This window comes from Vidua macroura, chromosome 6 (genome assembly GCF_024509145.1).
Source record: "Vidua macroura isolate BioBank_ID:100142 chromosome 6, ASM2450914v1, whole genome shotgun sequence".
NCBI classification, from domain to species: domain Eukaryota; kingdom Metazoa; phylum Chordata; class Aves; order Passeriformes; family Viduidae; genus Vidua; species Vidua macroura.
Genome location: NC_071576.1, coordinates 16697286 through 16719963, shown reverse-complemented (window position 1 = coordinate 16719963; position 22678 = coordinate 16697286). Strand labels below are relative to the sequence as shown.

The following is a 22678-nucleotide window of genomic DNA, read 5'->3' as shown; positions in this document are numbered from 1 at the left end:
GAAAGAATTTCTGCAATGTGATGCAATGTGAAGCAGAAAGTGTTCTCCACTTCCCAAGACTCCAATAAGGGCATCTTAGTACAAAACTACATTCAACCTCAACATCTGGGCAGTAGTATATGCTTACAACCATCATGACACACTTCAAGGTATTAAGCAGCCCTCTTTTGTTTACCCCCCAGTAATCACAGAACAGGAGCACAGAGTTATGGTTTGCCATTTCTTACCAAACTGATCTTCCCCAGAGGGTATTATCCCTCTTCAGCAAAAAGCTGGCCTGAGAAGTCTGACTCAAAGCTGTATTTATTGCATATAATGGTAATTACAGAAGCACACAAACAATACAACAGAGAAAACTAACTCTGCTTACACACAAATAAACATTCCAGACTTACACTTGTGCTCACCAATTCAAGTTAGGGACTATAATAGTCTTCAATTTCCCCAAGGACATAAAACAAGACAATTATTTTTTGTTCAAACCGAGGTATGATTCTCACTTGTAGGAAGATGCACCAAAGCATAGACCTGAACAGAACACCTAAGAAAAACTAACCACTAACCACTTATAAAAAGCAATTGTATAAAAGCAGCAATCCTTTCTCCTTATTCCTTTAGATTTCTATATCCACATACTTAATATTTAGTTCTGGTTTGAAGTTAACTTTTCTTCAATTTTATCTTATTACCAAGTAAAAATGTAAGATAAGAAACAAAGATTTATAGAAGTAGTTTACCTTTATCACCTATAAAAGTATGTTACTAAAAAACAGTGCAATGTTTAACTGAGCTCTCAAAACCAGAGCCAAAAGTAATCACAGAAACATGATTACAATCAGTACCAGTACTGATGCCTCAGGTACTTCTGAATCAGTTTGGTATCCAAGCAGACACCTCCTGCACCAAGCACCTCAGCTGCAATGACTTGGGAAATAATACATTCATTGAGCAAATCCAACATTGACATATCTTCAAGGAAGGGAACTGGGAGAAAGAGAGATGTAGGTAAGTGAAGTGATATATTATTTAAGAGTATTGAAAGTGAATGATACACACAAGGACTTCATTTTACGTGGCTGAGCTGAATGACTATCAAGGAGCTGCCACAGATGCCTTCACTTAAACTGCATGCAAAGGCAAGAACTATCAAATATATAATTTTCACTGATAATCAATTTTCAATGATAGAAATGATTTAATAATCTACATTTTAACAGGAGGTCCATCAGTGAGAGTACTAAATTTAAACATCATAAGGGAAAGTCCTCCTAAATTCTGCCAATCATTTGCAAGTCAAAACCCACAAGACACTCCACAGGCTCCTTTCAGCAGGCAGGGGGAATACTGATACAAGATTGACATTGGAGATGCCTATGGGGAAAATTATTTTCTTCACATTGTAAAGGCACTGGAAAGAATAATCACAGGAATTAAATGTGAGTCCCATGAATGTGATGCTCAGAATGAGATATCAGGAGGTTTGTACTGTATTTAAAGCCAGGTATGTTACAGCACCTACACTTCAGTTTCCCCATTTCTTACTGGGAATACATGCTTCAGGGCCAAACATATTTGAAACTTAACATGCTGAGCACTCAAAATTATTATGAAAAAAATACTATAACCTTTTTAAAATATCTAAATTTTTGATTTAGAAAAAGAGTAAAAAAGATCGGAGTTATTGTCTTACTCTCTGACATACCAACTATTAGTTGCCACAACACTTCCAGATGCTCTGCTTAGCCAGTTACTTTTTATTCTTCCAAATTTCCTCAGATGCTTAAATATTCATGCCTGAAAATATAATAACTATAACTAATGGTATTTTTTTTAAGTGCCAAGAGTTTTTTGCAAAGCTATGTTTAACAAAACATACAGACTAGAGTCATGATTCACTGGTTAAACTAAAGATAAACTGGTGAAACTATTACCTCTTGCTCTCTATAAGGTCCACACATACTAGTATCAAAATTTAAAAGGTGCAGATCAACGCTGTACTGCTGACTGAAAAAGAGATGAAAGCCGAAAACAGCTTTCTGTTTTCAAGTTTATTACTTAGTCTTGGTCATGTTGCATTTTCCACCCATCTCAGATTAACCAGGTTTTTTACCATGATAGAAGTAGCATTAAAAGCATTAATAACTCCAAATCTGCAGTCAGTTTTATTCAGAGAAGACACCGGCCTTTTCCAGTGAGATGAAGTACATGAAGTGGCCAGGGAGCATGGCTCCTCTCCCCTACTGAGAAATCAAGAGATGGCAGCTTTCTGAATTTTCTTCATGCCATTTATTGCTACTTGTTGAAGAGAATATACTCTAATAGGATTAATAATGGGAAAATAACCATCACACCTTCAAAATAAACGGTTTTCAGAGATACACAAAACCCACTGCAGATTTTCCCACAAATTAAAGCTCCCTGAAATAACTGTTTTCTCTGTAATTAATTTGTTCATCTAGATTAAACAAATAACTTGACATAAAAAAGAGCCCATCACTAATCTTACAGGCCAATTCCCTAACTCCATCTAACACAAGTTTGCTACCAGAAAACAGTCTATTTTAAAAGAAATCTAATATTGGAGAAAATATTTAATGCTATTCACACATAGTAAGTTGGTTGAATTCTTCCAAAGTGCAAGGTGCAAGTCATCTTTAAACAGTAGACTAATGAGCAGGGGAATTACTGCTAAGTGTAAACTGGCTAGCAGAGAAGCTAAGCTTCAGCAAATGGAAAAGAGGTGTTCAAATAGAATTTAAAAGGAGATGAGCTGAAGAGGGAGAGAGAGACATAAAGACTGCTCCAGACTGGGGATTTGCAGAAAAAACTCTGAACAAGAGTTCAGTTGTCTAAGAGTAGACAACTTATGTGGGGAATACAGCTGCTTGACATAACTCTGTAAAAACGAGGATTAAAATTATTTCATGGGGGACAGTTGCTTCCAGATCTCTAGTTTTGCATTAAGGTAAGCTACTTTTTGCTTGATAAGGATAAGATAAAGCACAGTTTTCAAGAACAAGTTGTTCATAGTTCCTAGTCAGAAAAAAAGAATTATAATTGATTAGGTAACTTCTGGTCCTCTCAAGAGCAGTCTGTTTTCTCAGGAAATAGCTTCTGCCTAAGCAAGTAAAGCTCCCCTGTGACAAATACAAAGCAAAAGATCATATAACCACTGCATAGAAATGGACCTGAAAACTGCATGAGATTTATAGCAAAATACATGCACTGATAACTCCTGCACCATTTTATAATAATAGGCTATTCTAAGAGAGACTGAGAGAGTCAGGGCCCAGACACCTGGCAATGGTGCTGCAAGTTTCTCACACACCTTTATTCACCACCTCAACTAAGCCACATGGAATGGTTTATCTCATTCAGATTGCTGTGGATGGTAGCACTTACTTATATTTCACCAATTTGCAAAGTTATGCAGCACAAGAAAAGAAAAGGAAAAAAAAAAGAGGCAACATGTGTAGATGATTGCAGGCTTCAAATGTCCTGTAGCTAAAGAGTTCTCACCTGCAGAATTCTACAACAGAACATTTCTCAGGAGAAGGAAAATAAAATCTCTCTTGTTTATTTAAAGATGAGGATGGCTACTCTCTCAAAGCCTTTTTCACATTCTTTATATTTATACCCCCCAACCCAATCCATAAAATTATTTCTTTATTAATTATATGAAATTCAGTTATAAGTGATTAGATGCCAGATGGTACCTACAAGCAAAGCATATCAGGTGCTACATAGCTTTTATTGCTTATAAGTTCTCCGCCCCAGCTATACTTTAATAAATTCAATGAGCACAAAAATGTCCAGGGAAGCAAAATAATCATAATTAGCTCAGTGCATACTTCAGCAGAATGACCTAATTTAAAAAGTGTTTTGCAAAGCAATTCTCATATTGAAAGGCAATTACACAGAGCAAAATAAAAATAGAACTTTTGAGATCCATGCAAAAAAGCACCAGCAAGTATCCATGAAAAGGGTAAGAGACTACAGACGATAGCAGGGAAGAGCACACATTTTCAATTTTTTCCATGCCTTCTCTCTTTTCCTTTTTGTTCTTTTTTTGAAAATAAGGAGAACTTAAATATCAAGAACAACTATTAGCACTTTACTGACACAAGGCCTCCTGGCCATTTCCTGAATTACTAAGACTACTGACATTTTCCTTATGTTAAATTAGTCATCCTTGTTAATATTTTTTTGATTAATATAGATCTGTATGTTTTACATTCTATTTTAGGCAGCCAGTTACCCATAAAAAGGCACAGAGGAAAAGGGATGTCAACAAAACACAACTGTCAATGTAGTCAGCCCTTTAGAGGGTAAGAGGCATAAGAAGATGGAAAGACTCTGGAAAGACTTTTAAGAGGAATTAGCCTTTCTAAAACCTACCAAAAAAAAAAAAAAAAAAGCCTGAAAGAGGAAGATTTTCATTATGCTGTGATCAGATGCCTTTACAATTTTGCTCACTCTTTATCATCTCTGCTTAGTACTACGAAAGAGATACTTCCCATGTAAATAACGGTAAAGAGTAATAAATATTTTGTTTTCTTTAAATAACATTAGACACATGTCTGTCTATAGGAGCCTCAATGCAGATCATTTTGAGGCTTTTCAGTCGCACTTTTTTACTACTGACACTTCTGTATGCAAAGACATTAAGATGTATCCAAAATATTAAAGCAGATTTGTAGGACAGAATATTTGTACAGATATATACATGTGTATATTTTATATGCACATAGTTAAGATGAGTGACATCAGTTGAGAAAGGTATTCATCTCTTGCACCTTCCTTCCTTGATTGCTATGGGTAATGTACCATGGAAAGAGGGGAAAGAAAGAAAAAAATTTGTGCTTTATAGATTTTTACCACTGGTAAAAATAAAGTAAGTCTTGAATAACAGTAAAATGTAACAAGACATTGTCCACAGACAAGTGTTCCCATCATGTTTCCTAATACAAATCATTACCTCTATCTACAAAGCTTGCCTTGCTTGCATTCCTAGAATCACAGGATGACAGAAGTAGGAAGGGAACTTAAGATTCTCCACAGCCAAACTTGAAATAGAGTTACCTACAGTGGGTTGCCAAGGGCTGTCAGATTTTGAGTATCTCCAAGGATGTGAGACCCCCACAAACTCTTGGCAAGTGGATGTATCTTACATGTGCATCTAAAATACTGTCACCATTACACAAATGCTATCTCATCATGCTCCTGTTCCTGTCAATCACCTGAAACAGTGTAGGGCAGGGAATCCTGCCTCAGCTGCTTTGTTATGATGTCTAGAAAACCAAAGCCCTGTTCCAGACTGGGCCATTGTGATCCTTGGATTTTTTCCTTAACTTGAAACTATACTTGGTTGCTACTTCCCAAATTATTGTATTTTACTCATAGTTGCTGTAGATGAAGTGAATTAGTAAAAGCTCAGTTTTGACAACAGAACTCAATTCGAAGACTTTATCCTATAAAATGTGAATCAAAGCTTGAGATGAACACTACTTGTATTTCAAAAACTGAAAACAAAGATTCTTAAAATCCTCCAAGCAAAGAGAAGGAACTTTGGAGTAATACTGCACGTTGCAGACTGACCTGCTTCAGCAGCAAATTGTCATGAATTATCTGATGGGTGAAATTTTATCAGTTCCACACAATACAATAAAAACAGTGGAATTATTCGTGACCTGCCAAATAAAGAGCAGTAACTCTAGCCAAAGCATCCCTTCCTTCTGCCAGCATCTGCCACTAATTAATTTTCCACTTTTTAAAATGGGAACAAACAGAAGTGATAAAATGGTTTCTGGCAAGCTGTGCCTGAATAGATAAACTGTGGAAAAATCTATCACACAGATAACATGAAAACAGAAATTTAAAGCTAAGATTGTGGGCAAAAATCCCTTTGCTAAAAAAACCCAGCAATCAAAAAAGAGAAAAAAAAAAAGAAAAACCCCAAACAAACATCCCCCGAAGTTTAAAAAAAAACCACCCAGCCCAGCTTTCTGAGCCTTTAAGTGTTTTGGGGTGGCTTTTTTTTTTTTTTTTTTTTTTTTTGGTCTACTTTTAAATTAACTTTCCTGGGATTTCTGTTTCAAAGAGTTTCTCTCTGTATTCAGAAAGCTGCCTTAACCATTGCTACTAGATTCTCAAAAACCAGTACACCTTAACAGCTTCATTTCTCCATGAGTCCAGTTCCTTTCAATGCAACCACTGTGCATGCTGCACAAAATCAGGTTGCATCTTCTGCTACTCAGATTGTCCAAACCAAACAACCATTTAAGCAAGCTGCAGGATTCCTCTTGTAATGGCTGACAGCTGAGGACAGCACCCATGAGTTCAAGAGACCTTAGAGAGCTTGCTCTCACAGGGTGAAAAGCATCCAAGAATGGAAGTATTTTCTTGTTGAAAGATCTGCTCCTGTCACAGCTGCTTTAAGCCATTTGGAGTAAACACAGAGTAATGTGAAAAGAAAGCCTGTTATGAAGCAGGACCTGTAATACCATCAGCCCCATAATTCCATTTACAGAACAACAGTTCTCAGGGAATCAACACAGTCTTGCCTGAGTAAATGGGAGCTCAGCGCTTCAAGTTATAAACAAAATTAGTGCTGCAAATTCCTGCAGTCACTTTCTGTTTCCAAAAGGGCAACTAGGTTCTAGTTTAAACTTAGATTTGTAGTAGTTATTGTTGTCAAATACTGAACATATATAGATCTGCCTTAAAAGAGTACTGTGAAATTCAGATAAAGCATTTAGGACTTAAGAAATTCTACTAATCTTTCTCCAAGTCAGTATGAAGTAGTTAACTGCTGTATTTGATCTCAACATTAAAAAATAAAATAAGGTAACATTGAAACAAACAGGGGAAAAAACTTCCCTATTTTTTCACCTTGATTTCCACTGTAATATACTTCAAGCACTAGTGGCCATGCAAGTTGATTTTATGCAATTTTTTACTGCATCAAGCACTGATGGTTTTCTCTTGTAAGGCTAAAAGGGGAAATAATATTTTCATGATAGGAGAGAATATAGCCTGTGAGTGCCTCACAGCAGATGAACTATTTAAAATGTATCAAAATGGTCCTTGAGTCATTTGAACTCAATGGTCACTTGAACTCAAATGCAAGCAGAATGACCATAGTTTTCTCAAGGTACAAAACACAATCACTTAAAATATTTAGATGTTTAGATGTGGTCAAATCACAGTAAAATGCCTTCTGTAAGGAGCAGTGAGTTTTTGTCCAAACATGTATTTTGCTTTCTCTACTTTTTATGAAATGATCTTGAAGTTTCTGAAGGGCAAACCCACAACATTTTACACACAAATCTAACAAAACCAATGACCTTTATTTCTCCATTCTTCTTCAACCACCCTGTGCGTAAGGATGCACTTAGACAGTGAGTCAAATGACCACTGAGATTTGGCATCAGCATTTAGCTCTGTAGTAATCAGTTACAACCCAAACCACCCATGAAAACCAGCATAATGTGCTTAGGACAAACCTGTGCAGCCTAAACCAACAATTTTACTGTGCAGGGGATGAAGATAAAATGAATTACTGAATGTTCTCCAGATGACAACACTGAATTACTGAAAGAAAAAAGTTAGTTGGAGGACTGTGTTTCTCTTCCTTAACTCCCATGACCCCTTCACACAGGTTCTGAATTCATGTTTTGAAGTCTTCTCTGTTTTTCCTTTTTTTCAGTCAACTCAACATCTGTGACAGGCTCACAAGCACACACAACCCATACACACTGCCAGACTTCTTTCTGGCAGCGTCTTTGGATTGAAAAAAAAAAAGAAGTCAGTATAGTACAATAAGAAATAAATAACTGTATTTATAACTGAGAGTTAAAGCACACATAGTTAATCTAAGTCTTATGAAATCTGGTTTAGCTATGCATAATTTTAGGAAACTAACAGGTATCTAACAGTGTGAAGTAGGAAATGTAACTCCCTAAGATAGGGCTTTCTGAAAACTAGTTTCTACATGAGCAAATAATTTAAGTAATTTCTCCCTTTCTGTTTTAGTTTTCTGCTCTTAGAACCTAAATTACTAATGACATTAACTGGCAAGTGCTATTTTTTTTTTTTTTAAATATTCAGAAAATACTACAGTCTTCTGGGATTATAACAGCATGCAAATACTGGATACCTATTTCCTCTCAAAGCTACATTTAAGTAGGAAACTTTCAGTCAGAGAGAGAATACATAGGGGTTTGTTTCCTGGACAGTGGATTGAAATATTCATTGCCATTTCAGGCATTACTGAATGATGGCCTGTTTCAGGAGTTTCCTGACGTCAGCAGTAAGGGCTATTTTCCACAACAGCACTCTGACTGCAGAAGATAAAAGAGTGTTTATTCCTTTTTTCACAGGGGAGGAAAACAATGAGAAAAGCAGGAAAGCAGCAATAATGCAGAAATCTGGAGGTGGTGATAAAGGGTAGGGAGAATGGAGAAAGTTGTATAAATAAATTCATTCTGGCCAAAATCAGGAAGGTGATAACCACAGGTACATGACACTGAAGTGTAAATAATCTTTTTAAAATTAAGTAATTGAAGAAAATTTTAAATTTCATTCGGTGTGAGAAAAAATTATTTGAAATACAGAAAACAAACCAAAGCAATTCAAACCTTTAGAACACAAGTTCATGTTGTTTTTTCTGAGTGCACTATTCAAACCTTAAAAAGAAGAAAGGACACTGCATTTTTTTTCAGAAGAATTGCTGCTGCATTCTGTAAAGTACACCTAATTAATACTGACATGTTATTGCTTCCCTTTTGACATCTTGTGAACAGTCAGAGCTAGCCAAATAGCAAGTTGGTATAACCTCTGGCTTGGAGAAAATTTCAGTTAGTGACAAACAGTAAAAAATAGTACCTGAGAACAAGGCAGAGTTTAAAATGAGCATTCCTCAACAAAATAAAGTGAATGAATGTATGAATTAAAACATTAACTGTACAGGGAATAATAATTTAGTTCCACAAGGAACTGCAGAGAATTTAAACAGCATTTTTCATTGAAAAAAAAGCTAGTTTTGTTGTTGAGCTGATTTAATTAATAAGCCCCCCAGCATCTTGGAAGGGGTGGAAATAGCAGTGAGCAGGAACACAAACATGCTGCCCCTGCAGCCAGCTCTCCTTTGGAATAGCTCCCATCTTAGTTAATTCAACAGGATGGCCTAAGCAGCTCCATTTCCCAAGTTTACTTGAGCAGAATACAGCTAAACCATTTTTCATTTACTCATGGATCAAGACTCCAACATTTGGTGTTACATTGTCTTAGGCATTTCATTAGTAAGGTCAAAACCTTTCCTGTCAAACCCTCCCATTTATGATTATCATTTTGTTGGCAAACAGATCTCTTTCATCACTCTTAACTGCTCCAGTTTTCACACCATCATCAAGATCTCCTGGTTTTCATTTTAGTAACTCTCTTGAAACAGGAGTAAATCTGTGAAGACTTTAGAGACAGCAGCAAAATTAATAAGAAACCTTTATTTCTTAAAAAATATTGTAATTTTGTAAAAATGATGATGCCAGCCAATAGAAAGTCATTTCATTCAGCTAATACTTCTGCAGAGTCTTTGTGGTCACACTGATAGAATGTGGAGTCTGCATGAGAGACAAATGCAAGAGTCTCCTGGCAGAAACTCCAAAGCACAGCACATGCTGTAATTCACAGGAAGAAGTAAAACACTTCTGAAGCCACAAAACTAACCTTTCTGGTCTTTACTTACACAGTTCTCCAGTAATTTAAATTAACATTGCTTCTGTGTAGAAACAGTAGATCACATTCAGGAATAGGTACTTGGAGAGACTTATGGTGAAAATATTGTATGAAATGATATATGAAAAATAGTAAATTTTTCTAAGTTTAGGTTTTCATCCTTCTTACCAGAGTGGTATAACATCATTAAAAGGATGGATTATAAAAGGAAAAAACTCCTATTCCCAATATGCTATTGTTGTTCATACAAATTGAAACATACATTTTATTTAGCTTTTTTTTCCCCTCCGGACAACTACAAAGATTCTCAAATCAAAGATTCAGATTTCCAAACCTAGCATCAGGAAATTTTATTGAGTGTCAGATGTCACTCATTCTAAAATTTTAATAAAAACAAACAAAAGTCCTTCCAAACTGATTTCAGGTTCAAATATTTTAAGTAATTTCACTTTGAGAAGCAGGCCTGGATACAGATGCTACATGCTAGAATTCATGCCATCCTTAAATCTTACTTGGTTTGTTGCATTTTATACATAAAGCTACTATGATTTATACTCAGTATTTGCCCCTCAAAAGGAAATTCACCAAAACTTATTAAATAAGTATAGGCTCTAAGGTAACTTTTATGTGGAAACAGTTGCATTTGATATTACTTTCTAAGCATTGCTAGAAAGCCATATCAAATATTTTTAAAATATCAAATTAATCACAGAAAATAAGGGGTTTTGCACAGAACTTTCATTCATAAACCAACTGTCAGCTTCGAATTGTGAATACAAATATTAGAAGTTAATGCTTCAGCTGTTGTTATAGAGGCTGGTACCTCCACATTGCTGTTGCTATAGATGCCTTGCCACTGAGATCATACTTCTTCATAATAAATAGGTAAATATACACAAAGTGTTGGGAAGTGCAGATATTCATCTGTACACATAGGCAAGCGTAAACATTGCAAGCTTCCTCATTAAAATACTTTTTGCAATAGTCAAAAGGTCAAGAAGGATACAGAAGCTTGCACTTTCTCCTACATGAAATTACACAGACAAGTATTTTTATAGCATACATCTTGAATATTTGTATTTAAGCAGCATAAATCTCTCAGAATCTACTCAAAACAACATCCTACTGCAGAAAAGGTGTAGAACAGTAGAAAAAGCTCTTAGAAACAAAATTTTAAATTATAAGAATCCTTAATAAGGACTGTCCAATCCAATGAAATGAGAAGTTACCATCAAGCTATGACTCAAACAGAAAATCTCATAAAAAGGAAACCTGGATTGGAAGCCCAAAAATTTTCATCTCACATGTCTCTTAGCTAATTCTCAGTCATTCTGAAGAACACTGTGTGTTTACAGACTATTTATTCAAAGGTGCATTCAGAGGAGGGGCAAAAAGACACCCAGCAAAACATGAGCTTTCATTTTCACTGAGTTGCACTGCTTTAGATTGACTGCCTGCTTCTTCAGGAAAGGGAATCTTTTGGCATTTGTCAGCAGTCTCAAATATCCTGAAATGCTCAAAAAGGTGAAACAAAAAACTTTCTCTGTGCTGCCTTCCTTTCTGATCTTTTGTCTCATATGTTTCCCTCAGGGATGCACAAGAAATTTCTCTGAATAATTCATAAGTACCTCGGCATAAACCAGCTTCTATTTCTGAACAAAAAGATTGGGTAAGAAGCTGATTTCAGCTGTTCTATTCTGCTCTATCTGGAAGAAAACTGGATTAAAAGTAATTTTCCTAACATAGTAAGCACACAATATATACATATGTATCTATCTATGAAGTATATAAACAAACATATGTTATACTGGGGAAGGTACCCTTGTACTTGGAGCTATACATTCATTTGGGGGCAAGACTGATTCTCTACCTTTCAAAAACCCAAGAAATCACATAGCACAAAGGTAATCAATAAACGTGCAGAATGCAGAAAACAGCTGCACTCTGCACTGGTGTGGCCTCGAGTGCTGTGTGCAGTTTTGGGCCCCACAATGTAAGAAGAATATAAAGGTACTGGAAGGCATCCCAAGGAGGGCAGTGAGGATGGTGAAGGGCTGTGTGAGGAGGGGCTGAGGTCACTTGGTCTGTTCAGCCTGGAGGAGACCCCAGTGCAGTTACAACTTCCTGTGAGGGGAAAAGGAGGGGCAGACACTGATCTCTTCTCTCTTGTGACCAGTGACAGGACTGAAGGAATGGCCTGAAATGGTGTCAGGAGAGGTTTAGGTTGGATATCAGGAAAACCCAGAGGGTGGCTGGGCACTGGAACAGCTTCCCCAGGGAAGTGGTGACAGCACCAGCCTGAGAAAGTTCAGGAAGTGTTTGGACAATGCTCTCAGACACATGGCGTGACTCTTGGAGTGTCCTGTGCAGGGCCAGGAGTCGAACTTGATGATCCTTGTAAGTCTCTTCCAACTTAGAATATTCTATGATTTTATGAATTTAACTTTTACTTCAGAATACCAAAATGACTGGTCTTTCCTGTACAGTATCCAACTCTTCTCTTACCATAAGCCACCTTCATTTCCCAATGGCATGAATATTATGCAGATGCAAATTGCTTCTTCTTCTATAGTTTCTATTAGGACTGAAATAGTCTTATGGCCTGCAAATCCTTTTTATGTCCCAACACACAAAAGACAGAATAAATGCCAGGAAAGGCTGTTTCCAAAGCATTTTGTAATAAGAATATAGATCCCAAACTCACAAGTTATGGGTTACCTACACCAAGTCAAGACTTCACAGTACAGTATCACCAGTTGAGATGACACTGCTTATGAACATGGGCTGAAGACTTACCAGCCTCTGCATGCTTTTCACATGGGTAGGACTAATGGATAAGGCTTCTTCATACCAGCGTTTGGCTTCATCAATATTTCCACGAAGTTCAGCCACCTGCCCCCTCATGTAGAGAACATAATGTGACATTGGAAAGAGATTTGCTGCTTCCTGGGTACACGCTGTGGCCTCAGCAGGCTTCCCAATTCCTATATAGACTTCAGCTGTGGAAGGAATGTCAGGACCAATTAATGAGTCTTGCTTCATCATACCATGACTAGATGTGGTCACATGTGCTTTATTTGTATATACTTTCACTTCAGATAAAGACTATTTTCCTAAAAAAATTTTTGCATCCTAAAAGAGAAATTATTGCCTAAATTATTTTAAATGCATTATTTTTTCAAGAAAGTTGTTTTTCTAAGTGTATCAGGACTTACAACTTCTAAATGGCTGTTTGAAACCCCAGAATACTCTTTCTAGTTTCCTATTTTTGTCTTAAGTCTTGGATTTTTTTTTCTTCTTGTAGAGAAGTCTCCATGGCATGGCAAAAGAGACTCCTCTCCCTAAGAGAACTGAAGAAAGACTATTTTAGAGGTGGTAAACTGACTGAAAGTCTCAGGTTTTGCCTCTATGTTGTGAGAAAGTAAAGAAAATGTGGGAGGAGTAGAAGAGTTCTGAAGGTTTATTCTGATTTTCTTATTATTTTTATCTTTTACTTCTGTTAATAAAGTTTTCTTTATACCCTTTAAAGTTTTGAGCATGTTTTGCCCTCCTCCTAATCCTTATCTCACAGCAGGAAATGAGTAAATAATTTTAGTGAGTACACTGGCATTCAGCCAGCACTAAACCCACTCCATTAATTGGTGCGTTGGCCGGGAAAGAAGAAACTCAGATTGGCAAACCAAAACCGTCACAACCCACAAAAATGTTTTAAAAAACCAAAAAAACCCCACCAAACAGAAAATAAGTAGTGGAACACGCTGCCACAGAAGGTTGAGAAATTATCAGCATTATAGATGCTAAGAGTTACTGTAGGTGGTCATCTGTGGCAGTTTATAAATATTTAAAGTCAATGACGCTACAATGCAGAACAGGTGACTTTACTACACCCTGTTGGACCTTGCCCTATTCTAATCTGTGTTGCTTTTGAGTAGCCCAAATGAGATCACTATTATTAATCACTGTAATTGCTTTCTTTCCAATCTTCTGGGCTTTTTCTCTAAACCACTAAACCATTTATAACTGGGAGCCATTACCCTGCAAAGACTTTCACACCATAAAACTGTAGATGTAAATAGGTAAATTAAAATGCTATATAAATGCTAAATAAAGCACTGTTTTGTTGAAAACATGAAAGAAAAAAAAAACACGTCACTGAAAAAGTGACTCTGAAAGCAGAACAAGGCATAACAATTGCTGGCTGATTCCTAAATTACATCTTTCTGATCCAGCTATCAATAAAAACAATTGCATGTTATACATTTTTAACTGTATAAAAAAACAGTGGATCATAATTTTCTGGTTCAAATTTTATGTAACAGCCACTTGTGATACTGCAATTAGCTTGAGGCATCATAACAATACTAAACCCACTCAAGATGACTCTACATTTAGAGAAACAATCCTAAGTCTTTTACATTAACAAAACCAGAAGGAAAAGAATGGAATTCAGGCTCATTATCACAGCTGCAAGGGACAGGTTGCTCCATAGTACTACTACTGTTTCTTTCCCTGCATATGCAGTTATTTCCTTTCTATTATAAAATTTTGTAGTTACAGGAACTGTAGTCAAAAATCTTACAAACCTCTTTTTCCATTCAATGGATTCAGTGACCTGGGATTAGCTCAGTTGGTTGGAGCATGGTGCTAGTAATGCCAAGGTCACAGGTTCCATCCCCTCATGGATCATTCACTTAAGAATTGCACTTGATGATCCTTGTGAGTGCCTTCCAAATCAGAATATTCTGTGATTCTGCAAGGAAACCTAGATTTCCAAGCACTTAGACAGGGAGAGAGTACTGTATTTGTGCTACAAAAGATATGACTCCACTGGTAACAGCTACATTCTAAAACTACTGCCTTATCTTTCATAAATGATCTTACACACAGAGCAACTCCAATGTGCTTTTTATTTCTTGGCTTGTTTTGGTGCCACACATGTGGAAAAATATTATCTGATAAGGAGCAACAGATTCTGAATGAAACAAACAGATTTTGCTAAGTCCTTAGGCTGGCAATAAAGGAGAGGGCATAAAAAATAAATTTTACTATCACAATACCTGCATGAAGCCATATTTGAGCCAGAGTCATCCAAGGATGCAGGGGACCTTGTTTAGGGGCACTGCTTTGCAGGGAAGAAGCAACCTCAGACAATGCTTGCTCCACTCTGGAAGCTGCTATTGATGTGGCATGGACTGAACCTGTAGAAGTAATAAAAAGAATTTACCAGCACAGAAATAATGAAGGCCATATACATTGCATTAAACATTTAATTGCAACCCTTTTCATAAGAGGCTGTACCCCAAACTCAGTATTTAATTTACATTTACCATCTTGGAGAATTTTTTAAAATGCCAGATCAATTTTCTTATGAAAACTTTCATATTGGGCTGAAGGTCTATACAAAACACACACTAAACTTTGGTAACCGTACCTGACATTTTTTCATTTTTTTGGGTTGCTACTATGAATTCTCTCTATCAAACTTGACACCTCTTTTCTGGGAATGTGCAATCCAAAAAAGGTTTGTGATGGTATGACACACTGTAGCTTTCAGGTTGCTGCATTCACTTTGATGTTAGTATTAACTATGTCTTTCTACAGAGTGCAATTAGAGGATTATTTTACAACTAATAACAGAACAAAAAAAAGAGAACTAAAATACACACAGTGATCACGACATACACCATCACAAATACACCATTAAACTGCACTGAATGTAAAACTTGCCTAATCAAGAAGGCTGAGTTAAAGTACCTTGTGGCTAAAAAAGTCTATAAAATTTTTTTGCACAGAAAACATTCCCAGAGCATACTAAGGATAATTCTCATAAAATGCATAATTTCCAAGTCAGATTAGAATCTCGCTGGCAAATAATAACCTTTTCAAAGTACTGGAATTAAAAAGCTTCTATGACTAGAGAATATCTAATGGCAACTGTAGTTTGGATAATCAATTACTGCCAGCATATTTAGTCATGACTTTTTTTTTTAAATCAAGACCATGAATGTTTTAACCTACACTCCTTCTTGTCATCTAAGCCTCAGTATATCTCTAGTTGGTTTATAATTACAAATTACAAGATCTCATACTGATTAGGCCTGATTAAAAAATAAAGGCAGTAAAATATTCCATAATGGATCAGATGAGAAATTGTCTAATTCCATCACCATATCCATAATGATCAACAATGGCAGATACTCCAAAAGAAAATATTGAATCCTGTACAAGTTGAACTGCACCCCAAAAGCTTGTCCTTATCATTAGAAGTTAAGAAATAAAACCTTCACTCTCAATACCACAGGCTTTCTAAGTATTTTAATGAGAAGAGATCTGTCACATGGAATATACACTTTTAAGTGTGACAAGGTAAATCAGCAAACCAGAAAGCACCAGAAATTCCTAGTACACAGATTAGTAGGAAGAGGAAGTTAGTCTGAAAGTATGCATCATAGTTCCCTGAATTGAAAGAAACAAAGGAAAAGCAGCACAGGACATAATTAGCATTTCATGTCATTATGAACAAGGAATTGCCCTGGATATCTGAAACACTGTCTGGCAGTAGAGTTTGCTTTCCTTTTTACTGGCTGATGAAACAACTCAAAGTCCAGCCTGCACAGCTGAACATTCACTACAGTTTTTGTGTCCCCTATTTTAAAGCTTAAATTCTGAAGAAATTTAAAAGGAAAGTCTAAGCAAGAAGTACATGAAGTGTGTTATAAGAAATACTAGCAAGTGTACCAAAAATAAGCACTAGTCACGAGTAACCCTCTTCTTGTCTGACAGCCATTTCTGTAAAGCACATCACTGCAGCCTGGCACTTGTTAGCCTTCCTACAGCCTTCTTCCAGGGACTAATAGTGTAAAGCACCTTCTTCTCTCCAGCACAATTTGTAAAGAAAAGGTGCAATTCACTGCCATAAAGGAGATAATCTAACCCCTTCCTTTCGAAAAGCAACTATACTATTTATGTTAAAAAGGGCCTATATTTTCTATTATTTAAAGCAAGGATTCTGGCTGCTAGCCAGGCCACAAGTAATTTCATATAGAAAGTGTGCTGTTGAGTTTTAAGCCTCCAGTACTTAACCATAAAGCACATATGATAATATATTATTAAAACTTTTTTAAAATCAATTCATTTTTTATAGTTATTTATACAAAATAATTATACTGTGATAAGATTCTTATGAGTTTCTGTGCCATCTGTATTAAAATTAAACAGAGCGAATACTGAGTGCTTCCTACCCTGGACTTTATAAGGAGTGCCATAAAAAGAGGAAAAAAAGTTTAGAAGTATTGCTAGAACTTTTCTTTGAAGTGGTATTATTCAAATTGTTTATATTTCCTCTTTAGGAAAAAGGTATCCCATAACATATTGCAGCAATTAGGTCTCTGAAGAGAACAGACACATATACAAAGCAACGGCCAATCAGGCATCTTTCAGGGACATTGCACTCATGCTAACACTCTAACCCATAAAGCCCTAAACACTTCTTTAGTACTGCCACAATTAGCTGTCATCTGACTAATTTCTGGCTCTTTTCATTTAAACACATTTAGTAAACTTTTCACTTCATAAACTAGACATAATTTAAAGATCTTGTGTACTAAAAAGTTTTTTCCCACCTTCCTTCAAATTTTACTCAAGTGTTTTCATATTAGAATTAACTTATCTGTACCCTTGTCCTAACCCAGGATGTCCTGAAATAACAGGTTCAGATCTTTATATTCACATGACAATTCCAAAACATACAGCAATTTCAGCTACAGCTGGTAAAGACACAAAGTGAGAAACGGAGGGTAACAAGTATGTCTTAGAGTCTCCTTGAGGCTTTATAGATCCTATGTAGCCAGTTTATTTGGAGGTTCCCTGTTCGTTTTGTCACCAGCTCTGCTCTCTTGTCTCAGTCTTATCTGCATTTGGCTTTCTTTCATCTGAGGTCAGGACCCCCAGCCAAACACAAACATATCCTCACTTTCACTTACAATTCACTCTGTTGTAGCTTTCTTCAAATGCTCAGATAGAGTTGCAGATGCACAAAAATATCTTTGCTCCTCCCGGATAACTTCTATAGCTGCTGTTATAGCACGACATTTAAGACTCAAGAAAAAATTCCCTCCAAATAACACAAGCAGCAAAGAGTATTTATTTTGAAATGGAAATCATGAGGCATGGAAAATTAAAATATCACCCAAGTAGATCCTGGCTACTCACTTTTTCATTTGTTTATCTTTGTTCTGAAGCTTGTTTATACTAAAAAGGTTAAACAGGGATTGTCTTTGCAAGACCTAGAATTCACTAGTTAAATTGATTAACACCTGGAATCACAATCACATTGCAAAGTGTGACAGAAGGTCTTAACCATGACAAAATGTTCCTAAACCAAAAAGGTATAACCTCCTACTCAAGCTTCCTATAATGGCACTTGACCAGAATCTAGTTTCTTCTCATCATACTAACATCCTATTTGCAACAAGCATGTTGCAGATTCAATGTTTCAACTCAATCTCAAATAGAAAACCTACCAAGAGCCTTGAACAAAAACAATTTACCCAAGAAGTTAAGTCACGTCACAGAAACCTTTCTTTTCCAAGTCACACCTACGGTAAAATATTTGTGAATAAAGTATTCAATTTAGTCTCTTCAGGCTTTTCATAAATATTACACAAGAGTCCACATGAACTCACCCATTAAACACCATTTATAAACACCACACATACTATGTACATGAGTGTGTTATGACTTCTTCAGATCTTTCCTTGGTCATTTCCACATAAATTCTTCACAATGCAGTGTAATGGACATAAACTAATATGTGGACTCTATCAGGACCTAGATGGCATGACAGCTTTGAGAAAAACAAAATCACTTTGCTATATACATCAATTTCCCTTCTGAAAATGAGTAATAGAATGGACTGTAATCCTTCATGGAACATGTTCATATCAACTCACAAAATCACTACGGCAAGATTTCTTTTTATGCCATAACAGAGAATGTTACTCAATAGGTTTACATTCATCCCATTTTAAACATTTCAATATTTACATAAAGAAAAAAATGCTTTAATTGCAATGCTCATGCAGGAGAAAAGATGAAAACCCCCATGACTCAACTTCACATGCACACAAAAAGCTGGAAGTAAGAACATTAGTGGTGTGACACACAGAGAACGGTAAGAAAAGCAATTATATAATACAAAGAGGCAGCACCTTCTGCAGGACTAATACATCCCTGAAGTGATGCCTTTGATAAGACAGATTGGCAAATTTAGCCAAAAATCACTTTTTTTATCATTTAAAATTCATTAAGAGACTGAGATACCTTTCACAATCACAAATTACAAAGCCATCTTATCTTTTACTACAAAGTTGTGCATGGAGATGATAGCAGGCAGGCAAGGACAGCATTATTTACAAAGCATCCTCTCAGCTCTTTGGAAAAGATTTTCTGTGCTTAGTCACTGTCAAATATGTTGGCTTATGTATCTTCTTACTTTTCTCTCCTTCACCAAATTGATCTCCTGTACTACCCCCCAAAAAAATTATGCAAAGGTACAGTAAACAATGAAAAATATAATTGAATGCTATGAACACAGCTTTATCAGGTAACTGGTTAGAGAAAAAGAATATTAATTCATATCCTGATTAAAAAAGCAGTTTTAATCAGATCTAAATTCTTAATATTTTCTTATTTAGTCTACTTTCATAATTTCATTATTTCAAAGTGTACTCTTCATTTCTTTTACAAGCAAAACTCGTACCACAAAAGAAAGTAATAGCTCATTATGAGTCATGACAGGAGTTGCAATATTGTGTTCTGGATCGGTGTACTTCTTTAGGAACAGCAGTGGTATAATACAATGCACTGGCAGTTGGCCATTGTGTTACACAAGACCTGCCTAATATATCTTTATTTGCAGTCCTCTAGAAATGAATACTGCCTCTTTAATTATTAAATGCAAGTGTTAGTTGAGTGCATTCAGGTCTCGTAAGATTACAGCCCGTAGGGTGACTGAATGGGCAAAGAGCATCAGCCTTGCTTTACACACTATCAAGCTTCAACTGCTGATGGACAAAACATGTACATCTTGTGCTAAAGGAAAAGGTGATTTTAGTCCTTCAGAAATTAATAGAACTGCACAGTCAATACTACTTACAAACTGAAAAAAGGGAGTAAACCCCATGAAAGTAAGCATCTGATGGATTGCCTTTGGATAGATCAAACCACAAATTACAATCCAAAGTAATAAGAAAAAAAATGTTATATAGAGATATATAAGCCAGAAATTCTAAGAAAGCGAAAGGATTTCTGATAACCTTCAAACTGTAAATCAGGTTTACAGGATTTCAAAAGATAAAAAAATTAAATAAGATGGTACACCTCTAAAATCATGTTCTTGTTCAACAGACATTGGAAGTCAAGTCAATAATACAAAATGCCCTTGGCTTCTTTCACTAGAAAAAAAAAAAATAAATTGAGCAAGACACAGAACATGAGATTTTCAGCTCCTGAAATTATATTAGCATAGGCATCTAGGGAAACTGGTCCTTACTCAAGACAGCTTTAACTTTCATTAATTATTGACACCATACAAAGGACTCCAATATCTTTTTTCTTCTTTTTCATGGTTCTGCTACTTCTCATACAAATGGTAGAAGCTACTTTCCCTGAGGATACAGTAGCTTGGAAATGGAAAACTTGGGCTTCACATAATGGAATCTGTGCTTTGGCTTCATGATTCTTTTAGTTTGCCTTCATTCTTGAGTAGGTTTTTACTAACTTAGAGCTTTGCAAAGAACAAGAACAAGTAATTTAATGTTAACTGGAATGTACTGTTTATAGTATAGGTCTGAAGAAGTTCAACTCAATGACAGCCAAACCTCTAATAGCAGCTAATCAGCTACTCAAATGCTTCAAGGAAGTCAGACTCAAAGTTCTGTAGGACAGAGATTTCCTGGCACTTCCAGTTACAGGCTTACATATGAGCTAGTGTTTTCAAAAGCCTGGTCTTATGTCAGCTATTTAACAAGTGAATTTTGCTAATATGCTAAGATTTATTTGCTACATTTTGCTTGGAATTAATATATTTGACATGAAACCAGTCTAAAGACTAGGTGTCAAAAATAATTTCTTAAGATCAGATTATAGTAAATTCAGTGACAAAAAAAGTGCTATGTATAAAGGCATGAGTGAAGGACAATTTAAGAGAAATTAAAAGGAGTTAAAAGGAAATGTCTGAAAAACAACATTGATTTTACCCTGTCACCTGAACTACCCTAGCAGCATTAGTGTACATTTTGTATTTAAACACCATGGAGACTGATCTTACAGCTGGTTTAAATTGGAATCATTTCAATTAACAGAAAGGCTCTTTACTTGAAACACCAGAATGCTGGTTTTCACTGCTCTAATGCCTCCTCCAAATCATTCCAATATGCCCTACCTGCATCACGATACACACTGCTATTTAGGCAATGGTCCCCTTCATGTGAATTTTCAGGGAATGTTTTGGTTGTAATTAGTTAAAGACTTTCGGAAATTAAGTTATTAAAAACTGTCCAGATAAGAGGAGATTCTGTGGCAGGGACAGTCTTGTTAGGCAAAAGATGCCAGCACTGTAAATAATTTACATCAGTAAATGCTACAAAGCAGCCTTGGCCAATAATCTCTTTCACTGAACACCTATAATTCTCTGTAACACTCAAGAGAACAGAGTATTAAGTATGTCTGCAGCTTTACATGTTTTGGGATGAATAGAACAGTCTTCTCTGATGAAACTCTTAAAACCCATGCAGTATTTAATGAAAAGCAGCTGAAAGGCCAGATTTCACTGACACTGTTGAAACATAATCTATTAAACCATGGTTTATCAGCTGTGAAGATTATCAGAAAAATACAGCACAAACACGCTCATCAGGAATAGAAAGCCAATTTACAGAGAGTAGGTGAACAGGGCTCAGGAACTTGGTCACAGTATGGAGAGGCTGCATGGGGCCAGACAAAGGTATCTGGTTTAGGATGAGGATGAGGAAGATGAGAAGATACAAACAGTTGGAGAGGAGACTCTGTTCTTGAGAGAGAAGATGAGGAAGTATCAGAGGCTAAAAAGCGAAACAAAGAGAATGGTAAGGGGGTGTGGAGGGGGACAGGAAAGAAAAAAGATCCAACAGGGTTTAATGGACTCATGGATGCCAAAAACTCAAAGCATTTGTTTCACTATTCAGTAAGATCGAAGATTCCTAATAAATATCACTTCTGAAAGCAACAACAACAAAAATACCCCTTTATTTGTGTTCTCCTTTCCTACTAAGTTAGATTTAAAAAGCAAATAATTTTTTCCCTTATGTTCCAAGGCATAAATTTAAAAAAAATATATATTTCTGGTGAAAAAAAGGCCAAAATCTAAAAACTCAGGTAATGTTTCTTCCTATGATAAACTTGGTGGACTGCAAGCAAACTGAACAAAAAGTTTTTAAAAAGATTGATTGCAATTTATCTTAAGCAAATAGCCAATCAGTCTGTAGAGATTTGCATATTTTTGTATGTCCTTGGATGTGAAATGTGTCTGTCTCCCTGTGAGATTGATTGATTCATCAAAGCTTTTTTTTTTCCCCCTCTACATTTATTTCCTTCATCGATATATACAAATACAACTGCATGCCACTCATGGCAAGCCAACTGAAACAGACAAGCTTAAAGTAAATTGGACACAGTTATTGATCAGGACATTAGAATCAACAGCCTAGCCTTGTAAGAAATCCACAATATTCTTTTGATACGTTAAAGGCTAAACAAATTTAAACTTGAATCACTTAATCATTATAGGATTGGTAAGAGCTCCATATAAATCAAGTTTTCAATCTTTTTTTTAAAGGTCAGCTTCTGCTTAATTGATAAATTTAAACAGAAGAAGAATTTACACCCATTGCACCTGGATTTTTTT

At 36.0% G+C, this 22678-nt stretch overlaps 1 protein-coding gene across 1 annotated transcript in view; it reads right to left on the bottom strand.

The window, feature by feature from the left end:
* Nucleotides 1–22678, bottom strand: part of TTC7B (tetratricopeptide repeat domain 7B) — a 120621-nt gene that overhangs the window by 14827 nt on the left and 83116 nt on the right. Inside the window, exons 18-19 of the mRNA XM_053980870.1 lie at nt 14793–14933; nt 12532–12734 (exon numbers count right to left, since the gene is read on the bottom strand). Coding sequence (XP_053836845.1) covers nt 12532–12734; nt 14793–14933 — 344 coding nt within the window. The remainder of the gene's footprint in view (nt 1–12531; nt 12735–14792; nt 14934–22678) is intronic.